This window comes from Aethalodelphis obliquidens, unplaced genomic scaffold (genome assembly GCF_003676395.1).
Source record: "Aethalodelphis obliquidens isolate GAN/ISIS:26980383/991018 unplaced genomic scaffold, ASM367639v1 scaffold13, whole genome shotgun sequence".
NCBI classification, from domain to species: domain Eukaryota; kingdom Metazoa; phylum Chordata; class Mammalia; order Artiodactyla; family Delphinidae; genus Aethalodelphis; species Aethalodelphis obliquidens.
In genome coordinates, this window is record NW_020837957.1 from 11610585 (window position 1) to 11630537 (window position 19953).

Consider the following 19953-nt stretch of genomic DNA (forward strand, 5'->3'; position numbering starts at 1 on the left):
AAATGTTTTCCTTCTTTGGACATTATTTTGGTAATTTAAGGTGTTTAAAAAGGTCTTAAATATTTAAGATATGCCTCAGATAATGAGGGTTTCTTATCTACCCGAAAAGCTCTGTATTTTCCCTGTGAACATTCAGAGTCGTTTTAGGTTTGAAGATTATAAGGGGTAAGCTTTGCCAAGAGCAATAATCCTTCCATAAACTAATATGCCAGCATCTGCATTCCAGGTAAGTTAAGAAAAAAACATGAACATAAGGGAGGAATTTTCAACTTTTCCTTTAATTGAATGGGAGCTACTTTTCATTTTGCCAAAGCCACAAAAATGGTGTATATGTGTGTGTATATAAGAGGAGATAGTTTGAGATGAAAAAAGGGTAGTAACTTTCTACGTAAATAGAAGATGTGTCACTACAAGCTTCACGTGACACCCTGCTGAAAAATCCCAGCAAACTAAAGAAAGAGAAAGGATTGAAGAATGACTCCATAATTTGGATATCTATTGGAGAGGGGTTGATCAGCATCCTTGGTTAGGGAACCAGGTTCTGAACAGTCTCTTAAAGAAGATTATCTCATTAAATATAAGGAAAAGAAAAGTAGTGAGTATACTTGCTAAACAGCCTATGTCAAATGATAAGCTAATCAACTTGCCATGTTTATCCTCTTCCAATTCACTCTCAGAGCATCCATCAACCTCATCTTTCACACTGTCATCAGCATCTGATGCCTTCCACGAGGTTTCACTCTCCTTTTCAGCACCTGAAAGATCTTTTTCATCATCTGAGGGTGACTTTGGCATTCCATTCATTGGATCATCAGCCTGTCCTTCATTAGCTTTCTCATCTTGTTTCTCCTCATCTGCTTCGAAATCTTCTTCATATTCTGAGAAAAGAAAAGCTCCACTATGAGAATGAAAATAGAATCCCTAATACTTAACCCATTTCATTTTAATGAGAACTTTGACTCCATTATCCTCTCCTCTCTAAGCTTTTCTTCACTTCTTTTTCACACAGTTAGTGAACATGGAAAACTAATAGCAAATGATCAAAGATTGCAATCAGTTACATATACAAGAGCAGTAAAGAAATGAAACTCCAGCGGCTTCCCTGGTGGCACAGTGGTTGAGAGTCCACCTGCCGATGCAGGGGACACAGGTTTGCGCCCCGGTCCGGGAAGATCCCACATGCCGCGGAGCGGCTGGGCCCATGAGCCATGGCCGCTGATCCTGCGCGTCCGGAGCCTGTGCTCCACAACGGGAGAGGCCACAACAGTGAGAGACCCGCGTACCGCAAAAAAACAAACAAACAAAAAGCTCATTTACAAATGGACATCATCATCTACAATAACCAAAATGGACAAGAGAAGAACTTGATAGAAAATAATAAATTAGAAATAAATTTAAAATGAAGAGAACAGGATTATAATAATGAAAGTTAATTTGGAGACCCAGTGAGGCCATATTTTATAGGAAGAATGTTCAAAAGATTTGGATATCAAGTTAATGAATAGTGAAGTGGAAAATATTCAATTAATCAAGTCCAAAGGCCCTGAGAAGTAACATTGTGAATAGCACATTCTTTGAGAGAACCAAATGGACATCAAGAAAAGGCATTATGAAGGATTCTGTATCTGGGCCAGAACTGAAATCATATGCATTATTCATCCCTACAATCAATAAAATAATTACATTCCAAGGATAAAAATTCTTATAAAATAGAATATTCCTGTCACAGTCATAAATTTGCTTCATTTCTTCAGAAGTGTAACACATCTGTAGCAGAAAAAGGAAACTGTCACATCAGATAAACGCCATCTGTCCCTTGTGGTTATAATTTTTCACCTTTCATATTTAATTGTTCCCCTTTTTCTTCTGCCAAAAACTAAAAATCTTGAAGTGACAACATGCCAAGGATAGAGAGCAAAAGGATTTCATGCAGAACCAATTAAGCAAATAAACAATTATCTTTTAAAATAAAAATTACAGGAAAAATAAAGTTTTCCCTATTTTGTGTGTTTTAGTTATTAGATAGTCTGGCTTCTTCTCCAGCAGTGGGGGCCTTTCGGGTAATTACTTGAGAGCTGTCCACTCTGCCACAATGAAGGAAACTTAATTTAGAAATGCATGCCCTGTGCATATGAAGAAAGCTCTGTTAATGCAGAGAAGGGATGAGGGCGATGTGAGAAGAAAAGTGAGATCAGAAACTGTAATGAAAAAAGGCAAACAAAGAGAACTCACCACGAGAAAGTTTTCATGAAAGAGATTTAATATGGAGAAAGAGAAATGTGAATCAGTAGAACAAAATTATAAAATAAGCAAGAAGTTGAAAAAATTAGTTTATATTGCATGATGGAAACAAGACATACTAATAAAAACAAATATTTTGATTCAAATATTTCAGGCCAAGTAATGGGATAGCTTCTCACTTGGTTTAGTCAGCTGTCAATCAATAAGACTTTATTGAGACCCTTCTATTTGGAAGAGGCTAAAATTGCAAGATAAAAGACATTACAGTAACACAACCCCTGCCCATCAAGGAATCTCCAATTTTTGTTGAGGAAATAAGACGTAGGTACACAAGAAATACTGTACTCATGTTAGAAGAGTTTTTATACGTGACCCTCAGTAATGTTCGCTTTAACACTATTGGGCTCAATTGCTGTAGATTTTTATATAGGACTCATGATTAATTATGTGCAATAGTGTCAAATAAGTGGAATAGAGTCAAACAAGGGTGGAAAGTCATTTGGAGATTGTGGAAGACTTCCTAGGAGTGGTTGAAGTTAGCCACAGAATTCACACACAGAGAGAAACACATTAGAAACAAGAGATATTTGCTGCTGGTCACAAGATAAGCAGGGGCCAGACAGTACATGAGTAAATTGCTGCAAGTCCATCAACAGTATTACAGCGTGGTGAAATATGAGGGTTCTGGAGTCAGGCTGTCATGTGTCCAAGTACCACTTAAAGCACAGCTGTGTGACCTGTCAATTTGCTCAACATCTTTAAGCTTCAGTTTCTTCACCTATGATATGGGTGGTATCTGCCTCACAATGCTATGGGGACTATTAAAAGCAATAATCCCTAAAATATGCTTAGTATATTGCCAAGGACAGTAGGCTCCTAATAAACGTTAGAGATTAGTAGTAATCATGATTGATTGGGGGTGGAGAGAGTTGGTCATAGAATAGGAGCAATCACACACAATATGTGCTTTATCGACAGCAATACACTTTAATGGAGGCACCTGGTTAAAATCAGAGTCATACAAGTGTCCACAATTAGGACACAATCGCAGTTATATTATTGAAGCAGACCATAAAACTGAAGGACCATGTAGTGAACCACAAGAACAATCCCTGAATCCTATTTGGCAGGAGCTTCAGTGTTTTCTCTCAAAACACGAAATTCAAGGCTGCCATAGCTTTGTTCTATCATCACATTTAAATATTAGCCTTCTATTAACCAGGAACACTGCATTAGCATCACAGCTCAAAGCACACCTCCTTTGTCTCATCTACTCATGTTTTCAATATGAATGAACTAGTGGCATGCTTTCTGTATCTCTTTTCATAATTTCTTCTGTTTCCCCATCTCATCTTTCTTCTTCCAGAGAAGGTAATTAGCTTGTTGTTTACCATCCCCACTAATGAGGAAGCAAGTCAACGCGAGGTCAACATCAATCCCTCCTCAGCTCTCCGTCGCTGACCTCCTCACAGGCTGCTTGCTGCCCTGACCATCAGCGGCTGTTCTACAGAGAGCTGAAACCTTGCTCCGCTGTTTCTTCTTTCCTTAAATGGAAATGGGCATTTAAAGTCCATTAAGGAGCCAACACAGAAGGAAGAACTTGGGAAAAGCTGTTTAATAATCATAAAGTATGCTTTATGGCACAGGCCATGTTGGTTTAAGAAAAAAAATACAGAAATTGAACATGGCCTAAATAAACATACCTGTATGTTGTGAAAGTTAAAACACGGAAACACATCCCATTTGTTAATTGCTCTGCTGTTGCTATTGTTATCTACAGATATTGTAAAATTTTCAGTTTAAGATAAGAATAAAGACTAGAAAGGATCATGGAGAGAGGTAAGCTGGGTCAAAGTGTTAGGAGGGAAATCTTTTTTAGATAGTCACATTATTTCAGTAATAAACAGATAAAAAGTCCAATGCTGTAACAACTCTGTAATTATTTTCTTGGATTTCTGAAACTGTTGGGCGGCAACTAGAGAAGGTGAGGAAGAAGAGACCTAGGAGATGCCCCTTTCCTGATACCAGCCCTTCCACACTCATCCCAGCCAATGGCTAGCACTCCTCTAATCCAGGCTTTCTCTCCTGGGTGCAAGAGGGGCACTCAGGCAGCTCCCCTTTTCTGATTCTTTGGATATATCACCCACAACCAGGTAACATCAAGGATAGCTTGTACAGCAGAGGAGGTTATACGTACAGTGTTTGAAAGTTTGGGCTTTGGAATTAGACAAGCCTGAGAATTAAAGGGTAGCAGAGTATGCCACCCCAAACTATGCCACTTGGGCATAAGGTTTATTTTGAGCTGAAGGCAATTGAGAAGTAGTAAATAGAAGAGAAGCTCTCTGCCCTCCCCCCATTTCCCTAAAAGCAGGACATACATTTTTGAAGGTGTCTCCCCTCCCCTCTCCCCCAGCAAGGACAAAAGTTAATCATAGGGGACAACTCTGATCCTTAGCAGCCCAGAGATGGCACCAGAGGAATCAACATAACAAACTTCACTAGAACTAGCCCTTATCTGCCATTAGTTTCCACATAATATTTGCCTTCCCACAATTTGTTGTCCCTGCAAGCTCAATGTCCTTTTCCTTTGCCTTGTCACTTCTTGAAAAAATGTATTTTTCTTTTATTAAGATACCATATAAGCCCAAGTTCTAACCACCCCTTTGAGTTACTCAGCTGAGTGCTCCCGTACATATGCACGATGCACCTGCTAATAAACTTTTGCTTGTTTTCCCTTTTTAATCTCTTTTGTCAGTTTCATTTACAAGGATACAGTTAATGAACCTAAGATGGGTAGAGGGAAAAGTTTTTCCGTTCCTACAGTATGAAATTTAGTTCTGCTACTTTCTCTCTGTATGTCTGAGCCTCATTTTCTTAAAATGGAGAGAGTAATAATATCTACTACATCAAAAGGTGAGGGTATGTATATATATATAAGGTAAGGAGATATATATATATATATATAAATGTGTATGCAGTTAGAGGGGGGAAAGAAACGAGGAGAAAGAGGCAGAGGAGAAGGATGAAGAGGAAGAAGATGAAGAGGAAGGAGAGAAGAGTGAGGGGAAGGGAGGGGAAGGGATAGGAGGGGAGGGAAGGGAAGAACAAGAAAACAAGAAATGCGGACAAGCTCCAGGACCCCAGGCCTACATCAAATGTTTTCAGTTATAGAATACTCTATCACTATATAATCATATAGGTTGTTCCTACCTGATGCCAAAGCATCAGTTTCACCAAAGCAAGTACATCAAATACTGAAAAAAACAGGCAAAATTCTGTTTGGTGAAATGGTCTCTCCCTGCATAAGTGAACAGAGCCTCTGGCTCACGCAGACGCAAACTCTCCTTTCCCGCCTTCCCCTCCAAGCACCTCCAACCCCCTGGAGTTAGGCTGCCCTCCTCTAAGACAGGCCACACAGAACTCCTTGCAAAATGGTTGAGAAGGTGGTCAGGGATTCCTCACCTGCAACACAGTTGCCTGAAGATCGAAACTGAGTAACAACATTTAATGGATATTTTTGCAAATTTTTATAATCACATTGTAAAGTCTTAAACAAAACGACCACACCAGGCAACAGCAAAAGGACCCAGTGTTACTCATTACCATATTTAAATATGTTTTCTTGGTCATCTTCCCAGACTTCTTGTCCTGGCTTTTCTTTATGTTCCATTTCTTCGACAGCAGTTCTCACTTCGCCGATCCCTGTATGTAGTTCTTGAGCTGAAAAAATGGCTGAAGCTGAGGTTTTGCTCCCATTCATCTCTCTCCTTCTTGGTATCAGGTACTCTCTATCCTTCCTCAGTTTCCCGTCACCCTTCATCAATCCCTCTCTTCTCTCAATACTCTTTTCTTTCCTAGGTTTTGGTGAAGTTGTTTTTTTGTCAAGGCCCATTGCAATAATGCACCTAGAAAAAATATTAACATAAAGTGTTGATTAACCTTTATATATAGCACAATGGAACTGCAAAGATCTTTAGATCACTTCTCTTATTCCAGTAAGAAATGTTACAAGACACATATTTATCATAGTACACAGAGTTAATTAAAATAAACTACTTTCTCCTTATTAATACCAAAATCTTGTAAACACAACAATTCTTAATAGTTTTACCCACAGTAATTACACAAGAAAAGACAGCAACTTAACAACAATGAATTATAGTCTCAAACTAAACTTTGCGCCTTAAAGTATATATTTGGCCTTATAACAGAGATAGATAGATAGGTAATTTAAGTCCTCATATTAGAATTATGTGATAAAAGAACATTCAGGTTTATCAATAAAAGGAAGCTGAGATAAAAATTATCAGAAGAAAGATGTCATTCGGTCTTTGATAATTTATTATTCCAACAAGACAACAACAAAAAGACTTACATACAAAATTGACTCTAAATAATTATGATTGAATTTTTAAGAAACACAATCAGTTAAATATTTTTGTGCCCTTTAAATAAACACTTCAGGAGCCTGAATGCTCATTTTAACAGAACTGTCATTATTGCTTTTAGAATGGCCTTTTGAAACCTGTACCACAATCTTTTGGTGATTTTTCCTGGCAATAAGCTTTTGTTTTGGAAAATGGCAATAATCTATAGAGGTCATAAAGTCATTCTAAGTCAAATCTGGTGAGCCAGCAAATGATCTGAATGTTTTAAGACATTAAAAAATATTTTAAAAAATCAGTTATAACAAAAGTAACATTAATAAATTCATCTATAGCTTTTATCCTATCTCTCAAGTTAATATCAAAATAGGAATTCCAATAACTATAATACATACATTAATAAAAATGATGACTATGATAACAATAAGAGCATCCAGCACTCCTTCTGTGCCAACCTCTTTACTGGGTACTTTATATACATGGTCTTATATGATATATTCCCCTACAGACCAATAACTTAAGAACTATCATTATCACTTTACAAATGAGGAAACTGAGGCTTCAAGGATTCCATGACTTGCCCAAGTTCACCCAGCCGGTTAGTGATAAAGCTGGCTTTCAGCTCAGGACTGTTGGACTCCCATCACCTCCCACTGAAGTACACCCATATGATTAGATTACAGGTATAGCCTTCTCAGATGACTAGTTACACAGACAAATGTTACACTGCTGGGCTTACCACCAGGGCGTGCTCACAGTCTCCTCACAAAGACTAACAGAATGTGGAGAAGTTTTCACCAAGGCCTGGAGACAATCCCTGACCTGAAAGAGGTGTCTGGCAGCTACCAGTCTCCCCACTCCTCCTCTAGAACTTCACACATTCCCTTCTCTACATGTCACACAACTATTGGGGAACTGGGTCAATTAGAGTGGGGTCAGAATGCAGTCAAGACTTTCCAGTCCAGGAAGAATAGAAACAATACGTAAAATCTGAAAATTGCCTCTACGTGAATCAAGTCCAATGGCAATTTCTTAAACTGAAGATATCACTGAATTTCAGCCATCCCTAGACTAGCAATAGCATAGGAATTGATCTTAATTCATTCTCCCAACAAGTAAATATGAGAACTTAGTTATATCACTTATCCTTTCACTATCTCCCCATAAAATAAAGCTAAAAGGATATGCACTCAAAGTAACTATCAGGCTGTGAAAAATGGGATAATCAGAACATACTTACCTCAGCCATATTAAGCATGATAAATTATTTCTTGACTATAATGATGATATACGTAGCACACTGCTTTCCTTGGAATAAAGGTGTCATGAATCTTCAGAGACTATGATTACTAGCATTCCTTCTGTTCAAGCTATTCTTCCCTTATCAATGGCAACACCAAATACATTGATTTGGAGCCTCTGATATGCTGTTACTTTTAGTTTATGTTGTGATTGTGTAGAGGCTTTAATGCCTCCCTACTGCATGCACAGACTTTTTATTGCCCATCTGCTTAAGGGAATTAGGCAAACAAAGTGGATAACATCTGTGCTCTCCTCCTCACTGACTACCTATTTGACTTCTGAGTATAATATGAGGTGTTGATTCTCATTACTAAAGCTCAAAGCAATCTGCATTCTCTTGGTTACGCAATTCTTTTTCCTGTGTTTCACTTTAGCAACTGAAAGTAACTACCATGACTCTTCAAAGAGTTCCCATGATTGAGGGATGGATACAAGTTTGGAACCTCCATACTTTGGAAGTGAACACTGCTAAGCTTTTCTTGTTTTCTAAGGACCTTAAACAGGTAACTCCAAAAATTTCTAAATCCTTCCTCCTTAAGCGAGAGAAGAGGTGTGAAAGAGTCATCTAGCAAGTGGGACAGTGAATGGTCTAGGGCAATGTATCAGGAATGCCTAGGTATATTTAGGACCTACCTGAGGTTGCTTTTCTGTTCCAAGTCAAATATGTGTTCTCCATATATGTGGACAAGTCATTTGTGGGCAAGTCATTTGTTTAACTCCCAGGAAAGCTAATGAGTTTGTATACAATCATCCATGTGTGAACACATTGCACTCTTTGGGAACTGCTGTATAAATCCAAGCTATAAAATGTTTGGTCCTAAACACTTTCTATCGAGGTTTAATAATCAGTGCCAAAATCTGATGGATGGCATCTACTCTCCTTTCAACACTTAACTAGCTTCTGTACAATTCTTTATATGATTTCACTTGCTTCTCTCTAGCTTCTTTCTTTGAAGTTTTCAAATAATAATAACAAAATGGTTGTGATGTTTAAGAGTAAGTTCTATTACCCTCAACTAAAATGCACAGTTCTCATATGACACTGGTTTTCATTTTTTTCTTAGCTTCATAATCAGCTGAAGTTAAGGCTCCAATCACTCTTTGACTGGAAAATAGAAATAATCAGCAGAGAACTTCCAGTTGATCCCAACACAGCCACCAACTTGCATCTCTCTCTGCCCTATATGCCATCTTTCTTCCTGTTACTACAGAAGAATGCTTCCTCTCATCTAAGGCTAACACCTCCATTTGAGCCCTATATCCCATCTCCTCTAGTCTACCCAAGCACTTTGCCCCAGCAATTTCTCTCTCTATGTCACGCCTGATCAATGTGTTTTTGTTCCCCCTAGGGTATCAACCCTATCTATCAGCTTATAACCATATTATAATATCTCCCATCTTAAAATATAATAAGCCCCCTTGGGCCCCTACATCCTCCCTCCTGGCTGCCACCCAGTTTCCATCCTTTAGAGCAAAACTCTTTAATAAGAGCTATCCATCATCTCTGGCTTTAGCTCTTCTCCAATTATTTCTTAAACCCACTCCAAACAAGCCTGCATTCCTACCACTCCACAATAGCAACTTGTGCCGAGATCACCAATAACCAACACATGACCAAATAATCATGCTCAATCCCGAATTTTCATTTTGCTTCACCTAACCACACCTTCGACCCAGTTGATTATGTCTTATTCTTGAAACATTTTGTTCATTTCCAGGACATTGCTTTCTCTGGGTTTTCTGTCTAATCACTGGCCTTCCTTCCTAGGTTTTTCCTGGTTCCTCTTTATCTTCCTCACCTTTGAACTAAAGTGACCAGAGCTTATTACTCAGGCATCTTCTCTTACTGCATTCCATTCTTAAGCAGTCTCATCCCATCTTATGACTCTAAATGCCATCCATATGTAAACAATTCTCAAATTTATATATCTCCAGCCTGGACCTCTCACCAGACCCCAGATTCACAGATCCAACCACCTACTCAACATTTCTACTCGCATATCTCATAGACGTCTCCAACTCAGGGTGTCCAAAACCAAAATCCCCTCCTTCCACTCCCAAAGCTGCACCTTCCATAGTCTTCCCCATGTTAACTGGGCATCTTTCCAGTTGTTCAGGTTAAAAACTTTTCAATCATCTCTGACTCTGCTCTTTATCTCATGCCCTGAATCCAATCCATCAATAAATCCTGTAAACCCTACCTTCAAAATATGTCTAGAACCTAATCACTTGTAACTCTTCCTACCACTCTCTCTCCTCTGGATTAAAGTAGTTTCCACCCTTCCCCACACCCTCCCTATTTTATTTTTCCCATAGGAGCTACTATCAGATCATGACAGGCCATTGCTCTAAACCTACCTGAGAGGCTTCCCATCCCTCTCAGAATAAAAGTCAAAGTCTTTGCAATGACCATAGGACTCTACATGACTTGACTCCACTGTCTCTCTGACAGTGACATCTTCTATCACTGTCCCTTTCTCACTTTTGCTCTGATCACACTAGTTTACATACACCAAGCATAATCCTGTCTCACACCCTTGGTATATGCTTTTCCTCTACCTGAAAACCTATTTGAAAAAGGAGACATTTTTTTCTGGTTTCTGCTCGAAAGACATCAGAGAGGCCTTTACTGACCATCCTACATAAAATAATACTGCCTTCTGACACTTGTGCCCCCTCATTCCTTATATCTCCCTTACCCTGCTTTGCGTTCATTACGCATATTACCATCTAATATACATTAATTGGTTGTTGTATTATTGGTATATTGGCATGGGGTTATTGGTATATTATTTTCACTTCCCCTGTCAGAAGGCGCTCTATGGGTCAGGTTCTTTGGTTGGTTCACTGCCATGTTCTAGCTTGGCACAGAGTCAATTCTCCATGAGTACTTTCAGGAAAAAATTAAGCAAAGCCTGCAAGAAGATCTCCTGACTACAAACAGAATGTCCAATATGAAAACTGATGAATAATAGTCAAAACTGACCTTTTATCATGTATTTTTTTATGTCCGAGATTGAAATTAGGGGCATGAGAGTGATCATGGGGCTACACGATAATGCAGGCACACCTCTATTATGCAAAACCTATAATATGCAATTATATAAGCCAGATGCTTGACACATGCTCCAGAGCTCAGCTCAAAATAAATTACTACGAGGAATGAGGGGGGGAAAGCCTCTCTCTTTCCCTTTAGAGACAGAACTTAAAGCATCATGAGGAAAGGAAGAGGTAGAAAAGAAACAGAATTTGAAACACCACCAGCTTTTATGCCCACTATATAATAAATCTGAAAATCTACTTTATATCTTATAATTTTAAATACAACACACAGGATTGTGATAAACAACCTTTAACTTAGATATTTTAGGCTCATCTACATTGATATGATTCTTAACAAATTGTGCTGAGAAATACATCAGTAAAAGCATACAAAGAAAAATGTAGCAAAACTTGCCCTCTACCAAAGGACATTTGTTTCCATACTTGTAGCAAGGAGATGATCTCTCGACACACACAAACCCAAAGTAGCCTCGTTTGCCTCCAAGTCTGGAACCTTTTCGATGCTTATATTCACAGCAGGAACTTAACCTGTCCACCTGTATCCCGTTCAGGAAAAAGGTGAGACTGAAGGGGAAACCATAGTGCCTTTTGGAAATAAACTGAAAGGTCTCTGGAATTTAAAAAGGAAATACATTAGTGAAAGCAACTGACTTTGAACTAACATGTTTTAAATCACATTTTTCTGTTATATAAGTACAATATTATTTTCTAGATCTCCTTTTTAACTTGAGGACAATTTTTTAACCACAAAAACACATTCTATTACTTATATATATAATAAATACTCCAAGGCATTATAAAACTCTTTGACTTGTAATAAAATAATAAAACCTAAAATTATATGAGCATTTAATATGGCCAGGCATTATGCCTAATTACCTTGGGTGTGTTATTTCTCAACAACCATATGAAGTGGAAATATTACTATCATTAGTTTCCATAATGCAGAAATTTAGGTTTAGAGCTCAGTAATTCAGCCAAAATCATACAATAAGTGGGAGAGTTAATGTTTGAATCCAAACATCTCTCTAGATTCCACGCCTCTATCTTGCTATGTTATCTAGCAATAAAGTACATAACAAAAGGCTGCTGTGAGTTCAGTAATGCTTTTATATGACTATTTTTTTACTCAGTAATGCTTTTAAATAAATTTTTGTCTTTAGTTGTGACTTGAAACATCCTGATACATGTATGGATGAGGCAGAATTATTCCATCTTCAATCCATTCTCAGTTCTGCCTAGATTTGAGACCCCTTCTTGATCCCTAACCCACCCAAAAGTCTCACCAATAAATTAAGAACCACTGCTTGGATTTCCTTGGTGGCGCAGTGGTTGAGAGTCCGCCTGCCGATGCAGGGGACACGGGTTCATGCCCCGGTCCGGGAAGATCCCACATGCCACGGAGCGGCTGGGACCGTGAGCCATGGCTGCTGAGCCTGTGAGTCCAGAGCCCATGCTCCACAACGGGAGAGGCCACAGCAGTGAGAGGCCTGAGTACAGCAAAAAACAAAAGAACCACTGCTTGCAATTAAAAATTTTTAATCATTTCAAGTCTCTATAATGCTTTTTGAAGAAGTCTCACCCTATACATCCCAAAACCCAATTCTGAGAAACTCTATGTTACAGAGTGACTCAGAAACCTGCTTCTCATGACACTTCTAATGTTACTTCCTACAATAAGCCTCCCTGGACTCTTCCACTTCTACCAATAATAGGCTTGATAACTTTTGCCTCTCTTTTGCAATATTTCCTATTGTTACACTTATTATTAAAATATGGCTACACCAGTGGTTCTCAAGTTTTAGTGTGCATCAGAATCACCTGAAAAGCTTATGAAAATATAGATTTCTGGGCCTCACCCCAGAGTTTCTGATGCTACAGGGCACAAGAATTTGCATTTTTATCAAGTTGCCAGGTGATGCTTTATGCTGCTGGTCCAGGGACCACACTTTGAGAACCTTGATCTAGATGTTTTGCTGCCTTGCATGTTTGTGAAATCCATGAGAGTTTAAATTTCATTTCCCCAGATCCCAGGACAATGGCACAGGAAGCCTCCAATAAATAATTAGTGAATCATTATTTTAACTCATTCTTTCATAGTCATCTAGAAATACTTTGTATATACCATACTATGCCCCTAAAAAATCTAAATCAGATGCAACTTATACTAAAGAATAGACTTATTGAAAAGGTAATTCCATCATTTATACCTTAGTATTTGTGATGTGAAATTAAACAAAATAAGAAAGAGAACATTGGCAAGTTAGTTTCTGGAGAAACTAAGGTACAATAGATATTAAAATCCACTTGTCTTTATATATGGACTTTTTTTTTTTTTTTTTTTTTTTTGCGGTACGCGGGCCTCTCACTGCTGTGGCCTCTCCCGTTGCGGAGCACAGGTTCCGGACGCGCAGGCTCAATGGCCATGGCTCACGGGCCTAGCCGCTCCGCGGCATGTGGGATCCTCCCGGACCGGGGCACGAACCCGCATCCCCTGCATCGGCAGGCAGACTCTCAACCACTGCACCACCAGGGAAGTCCCTATATATGGACTTTTTAAGTGCTAACTAGAAAGCTAGTTTGACTCCTCTTATTACAGAAACTTGAATGAGACATTCATGTAATATGATCCATTCTGCTGCAGCATCACACCCCTTAACTCCCTAAGGACCCAGCCCAGGAAGAGAGTAGACTCAAGGAAATGCTGAGAATGGGCACAGGAGATCAGCTCTTGGACACGACTGCCCTTCTATTTTGTACCCACATGGTTGGAGAGCACATCCATATATTATTTCATTTCTTCCATTGTTTTTCAAACTTATTGAACAGAAATTGACACCCTCTACCTTTGGTCCCTTGTTACTTATTTTGTCATTTTATATTTTAAAATTTAGTGACACTTCCCAACCCTGACTTCATGGTTTCTGCATGGAGTAGTGGAAAGATTATAGACCAGAAATTAGAAGATTTTGGTCCATGTTCCAGTTCTTCACTTATTAGTTGAGTGTGCCTTGATGAGACATTTAACTTTGCTGCATTTCAGAATTCTCATCTATAAAATGAGGGTGGCAGGGGGAGTGCATGAGGAAGTGGAGTGGAGGGGGTGACTCAGTTTACCCACTTCACAGAGCAGTCTTAAATATTATAATGGGCACTATTAGAAAGCATCCTATAATATTTGTAAAACGTAGTTATTCGTTGTTGACTGACAGTGGTAGCACTGTTTTAGGCACTAAAGAGACATAAAAATACTGAAGAAATATCAAACGTGTTCTCCTCCCTCAAGAAGTTATAATTTAGCAGAAGAGACAAAAAGCAGTGTATCAGACTTCTAGAGTAAGGTCACCAAATCCTCTTCCCTTAAAATTTTGTCTCTGAAAATGGACCAAAGACTTAGAACACACTGAGCAGCAGTTTTTCATAAAAAAGTACTGAACTTTTGGTATGAACAGTGGGAATCTGTGGCATTCTTGCCTAGGGCTACTCCCATTGCCCTCTCCTGCCACTGCAGTTCTAGAAGGGAAGGGCAGGCCATAGGTAACCAGCAGCTTCACTGTCAGTAGAGGCCGACTTGATTTGGAGCAGAAGACAAAAAAACCTTGGTCAGTGGCATTACTAGTAATAAGCAGCAATCTCAGAGCAAACTGACAGGGAAGGTCAGAGGTTCTGCTGAGACTGTAGTTCTAATTAGGGCAAACAACAGGTCAATGGACTAGCCAGAAATTTAACAGGGAGATACAGGCAATAAGGCAGTCATAGACACATTCAATAAGCTTTCTGCACATCTCCAGCTAACTGGAAGCAGCATGGATTGGAGTTGGCCCAACTTATTCACACAACCCTGTCCTATTGCAAGCTTGCACCTGTGTACAAAGGAAACATTAGATCCTGGTGGAAAATAAAAGTTGGAACAGACTTGAAAACTGCCTGAACTTTGAATGTACTCCTGAACCCACTACAGTGTGTTGAATATTGCCCTCCAAAAATTCATGACCACCCAGAACTTCAGATTGTGACCTTATTTTGAAATAGGGTCTTTGTAGATATAATCAGGGAAGGATCAAGATGAGATTATCCAGAATTTGTTTTGTCCTAAATCCAATAACTGACATCCTTATAGGAAGAGGAGAGGATACACACACAGATACACAGAGAAGAATAACATGGGAGGATAAGCACAGGTTGAAGTGTTGGAGCTACATGCCATGAAACACCAAGCATTGCGGGGAATCACCAGAAGTTGGAAGAGGCAAGGAAAGATTTTCCCCTTCCGCTTTCAGAGGGAGCATGGCCCTGCTAAGACCTTAATTTTAGACTTCTGGCCTCCAGAACGTAAGACGATAAATTTCTGTTGTTTTAAGCCATCAAATTTGGGGACATTTGTTATGTCAGTCCCAGGAAACTAATAAACCTACACACTGATTCACTGGCAGAAGATGGAGGCTATATTGGCTCAAAGTGCTTGAACATGACCTCTGACAAATCACTGAATGTTCACTAAACTATGAAAACACAGAGACAGCCCTAAGAGATTAGCCTAAAAAGTAAAAACAGAACAAAAAAAAATCTGAGCAGAGACACCAGTGGCTGTATACGAAGGAGAGGGGACATGAATTTCACAGCTTTGCTCTAGATAAGCTACTAAACAAACAAACAAATAAAAAACCCAAGAATAACCTTCCAGAGGGAAAGTGGGAATTCGGAATCCATAGTTGCTCTAATAGATGATCTAAATTGTCCTGTTTTCAACAAAAATATCAAAAGACACAAAGAAACTGAAAAGGGTATGACCCATACTCAGGAAGCAAAAGCCATCACACCCACTCCTAGGAAGCTGCTCAAGAGAAATGACAACTGATGTCTACACACACAAAAAAATTTGTCTTTGTATATTCATTACAGCATGACTTATAATAGTCCCAAACTGGAAACAATACAAATATCCATCAACTGGAGTAGATGAATAAAATGTGGTATATCCATGTAACAGAATGTATTCTCAGCTATAAGAGAGCAACTATTGACAGATGCTACAAATGGATGATTCTTAAAAACACTATGCAAAGTGAAAGAAGCAAGACACAAAATACTACCTATTGTATGATTTCATTTACAAGAAATGTCCATAGAAGGCAAATCTGTAGAGCCTGAAAGCAGATCAATGGTGTCCTAGGGCTGGCTATGAGAGTGAAGATTATGCCAAAGAGTGAGCACAAAGGAACTTTTTGAAGTGATGGAGATGTTCTAAAACTGTGATAATGGCTGTACAACCTTATAAAATTCCTAAAAATCAGTGAGTTGTACACTTACAGTGGAAGAATTTTATGGATTGTAAGTTACACCTATTTTTAACAACTAAAAAAGTCAATATATGATAAAGAGTAATAGAAAAAAGAAAAAAACAGTTAATGTAAGTCAAGGTACAATGAAATGCTTTGGTTTTAGGTATTAAGAGCCATTGTCATCAAAAGAGAGGGATAAAATGGAATAAAAGTCAGTTGGGAAAGCTTCACAGTCTTAATCTGAATCTTAAAAGATGGATACGGTTTGAACTTAAAATATGATTTTGAATTTAAAATCCTTTGTCCTATTGCAGACAAAGGAAAGAGCACAGGAAAAGATGATAACAATGTGGGGCGGGGCGGGGGGTGGGGAGGCAGGAGGCAAGGGGCTGGTGAAGCAGCCGCTGTGTTTGTGAAGAAGTAGTGAGGAATGCACAAATAGGTACAACAGGATCAGGTTATGGAAATACAAGAAAATGGGGCAGAAAAGGAATTATAAGAGAGCCAGAAAAAAGTTACTTTGTTCTTCGTATCCACATGAACCCTGGAGGCCAACGTCTGCCTTGTTTGATAGGATGAATGATAAATAAAACTGCCTGTGAAGAACTGTACTCTTTACAAATAGCAGAAATATTCCATGACTTCATAGGTGTACATAATAAACAATCGATCTGTGGCCTGATGTCTAAAATCAAACTGCAACATATCATGAATCACTATGATAATAAAAGATGCACTTGCCATGTTCCCAATTAATTGTATTGTTATTCTCATCCAAAAGCAAGAGAAATTAATGAATGCTACATTTTGAAGGTGTTTACTGCTCCAAGCCTAACTGTAAAGGCCCTTTTTTTTTTTTTTTTTTTTTTTTTTTTTGCGGTACGCGGGCCTCTCACTATTGTGGCCTCTCCCGTTGCGGAGCACAGGCTCCGGACACGCAGGCTCAGCGGCCATGGCTCACGGGCCCAGCCGCTCCGTGGCATGTGGGATCTTCCCGGACCGGGGCATGAACCCGTGTCCCCTGCATCGGCAGGCGGACTCTCAACCACTGCGCCACCAGGGAAGCCCCATGGCCCTTTTTTTAAAACAGAAGTCTCCTAAAAACCTATTCACATTTCACTGAATCATGCACAGCTTTGATTTGTAAAAAGGGCAGATTATTTTCAGTCCAGCTAAATTGCTAAGATTGCTGAACCACAAGTCAACTCTGAGTCACCCAACTTTTCAATTTTGAACGATTACTTTCATGGCAATCAAGGGCAAGCTGAGACAAAACTATTGTGTGGACAGGATTCAATTACTTCAGTCCCCATTCCAACCTATTATTCAAGACTGTTCAATGACATAACAAAAAGTCAGTTCTGGGATCAATATGCACGCAAAATAACACGTAGCCAAGTAACATTCTCCCGTAACCTTTGGTTTTGCAATCTTATCACAGAGTGGACATCATCTCCCAGAAAATCATTCAGCTAAGCCTTGTTCTTTTTTCATCTGTATGTGCCACATTTCCCAGCAGTCAAGTAGCCATTTTAAATGAACTCCATTGATTAAAGCATGATCTAAGACCCAGGAAAATTTCATTATGTTAACTCCAATTTGAGACTGTAGCTAATTTCAGCTATTCATCAAAATTAATAGTTGAAAGTGATACTTTTAAAAAATAAGTGTATCTAATCACTATTATTAGGGGTTTCATACCCCTCCTGTTATGGAGATATAGGAAACCCTTTGCTACTGAGAATAGCTAACTGGGGCTGGATAGTACTAAACAAGGCTCTTGCACCTAGTCAGGGGGCTGGGATCTGCTCTCAACCCTGCTCAGAACTGGACGGATGACCTTGGGGAGCCACTGTACCTCTGGATGCCTCTCATTTTCCTCATCTACATAATGGAAGGAACGAACTCTCAGATACTATGACAAAATGAAACAAAGTAAATTACGTTTCAGCTTAGTATGTAAAATGGGAAAAAGTTTCTGGCATTATTTTTTAAAAAGAAATTTTATAGATTTTTATAAAGAAAAATGTTTTTTCATTATAATACAATATATATAATTCATTATATAATTCATTATAATATATAATATTTTACTTTAAGTCAAAACCAACATTCAAGTGTTTATCCTTTCTTATGTTGGTCAGTTTTCAATATTTTATCCCTAAATATGTATAGTTCTCTTTAAGCAGTTGAATTTTTTTAAATCAATAGTCACTGTTTTTGATTGATGAAGGAAATCAGAAAAGCCAAAAGTAACAACCTCATGTTTGCCCCCAACTCCTCCCTTTAGTCCCTAAGTCTATATCTAGATTACCCAAATATAAATATTTCTTTTAATCAGTAAAAACACTATTACTCTCTAAACAGAGTGTCTTAAGCAAGGAAATAACAAACATAATCCTGTAACAACTCTTCCTTTTAACTGCTGTGCCACAGAACTAAATATTGACCAAAAAAAACCACTTTGGTACAATATGTGAAATCCTATATTGGATACAAAAATTATCTTATGCTAACAAACATGGATTTATGATAAAAGGGAAATGAAAATGTAATAAAAACATGTAGCCAAATTTTGTACTGTATTATTTAGGTGTGATTCACCCTGAGGTTTATTGGATTTGTGATTTTATCTCAGCATAGTTCTAAAGAACAAATTGCCAATCTGGTATTTTTCTCTTAGAATAAGGTATGATGCAATTCACTATGGCAAGACAAACAGTTAACTTGTAAATTGGGGGACAGTTTATTCGTACAACATTTTAATGATCATATATCTCTATTTCAAGATTAATCTGTTACTGGGTTAAATCACTCCACATTTCTTTATTCCACAATCTGCAAGAGTAATTGCTGCTTCAGTTTCAATCATGGAGCAGTAAATCTGGATTTACTTTTAGGCAGCTGGTTAATAAGTCCCTGGATATGCATAATTTCATAGAGTGATTAAAGTCATTTTGATATTATACCAACAATAGCTTATCTAGAGCATCAACTGCAAGCAATTAAAACATTCACATTTTATGTGTACCTTTTTCAAGCAGTTTGCCTGCGTAGACACACAGGTTTTCCCCACCACAGTGCTGCTGATAAACTTTTATTTCATCCCGGAAATCTGAGTGATCATAAGCTATGTGCACATTTTTCCCCAAATAGATCATTGTAATAGCTGCATTACTATGCAGTGGTGTTTTGTGAATCCTTCTTGAATCCTAGAATAAACAAAAAAGGGGGGCTTATTAACGAATTACCTTCTAATCAGAGTGTGATCACCTTCTAATCAGAGTGTAATACAAAGAATAGAAAAGGCTATTTTTATGTACCTTGCAACAAAACCCTTATAAAATGTCAATCTATATACAGTGCACAAAAAGTCAAGCCCATTACAAAACAAATGCCTTTAACAATTATAGCATATATACATTTTGGCTTTGTAGTTTTAATGTAAATTCTGGGGATTTGGACAAAGTTTGTCACCTTTTATCTTACGTGGGTGTCTGTGTTTTACATGCAACAAAAATATCAGTGACGGGAAGAGGAAACTACTCTTGGTTGTTTTTGCTAGTTCTCAAATAAAAATTCAAATCAAATTAATTAAATAAATATTGGTGACATAATTTTGTTCTAATTCAAATTGACATTAACTGTAATTTAGCAATTGTTTTTGTAATTGAGTGTTA

The 19953-nt window shown here is 38.3% G+C and overlaps 1 protein-coding gene across 1 annotated transcript in view; it reads right to left on the minus strand.

Moving 5' to 3' along the window:
• ERICH3 (glutamate rich 3) overlaps positions 1–19953 on the minus strand; it is a 113952-nt gene that overhangs the window by 34670 nt on the left and 59329 nt on the right. Inside the window, exons 8-11 of the mRNA XM_027114089.1 lie at positions 19305–19485; positions 11415–11601; positions 5845–6146; positions 648–878 (exon numbers count right to left, since the gene is read on the minus strand). Coding sequence (XP_026969890.1) covers positions 648–878; positions 5845–6146; positions 11415–11601; positions 19305–19485 — 901 coding nt within the window. The remainder of the gene's footprint in view (positions 1–647; positions 879–5844; positions 6147–11414; positions 11602–19304; positions 19486–19953) is intronic.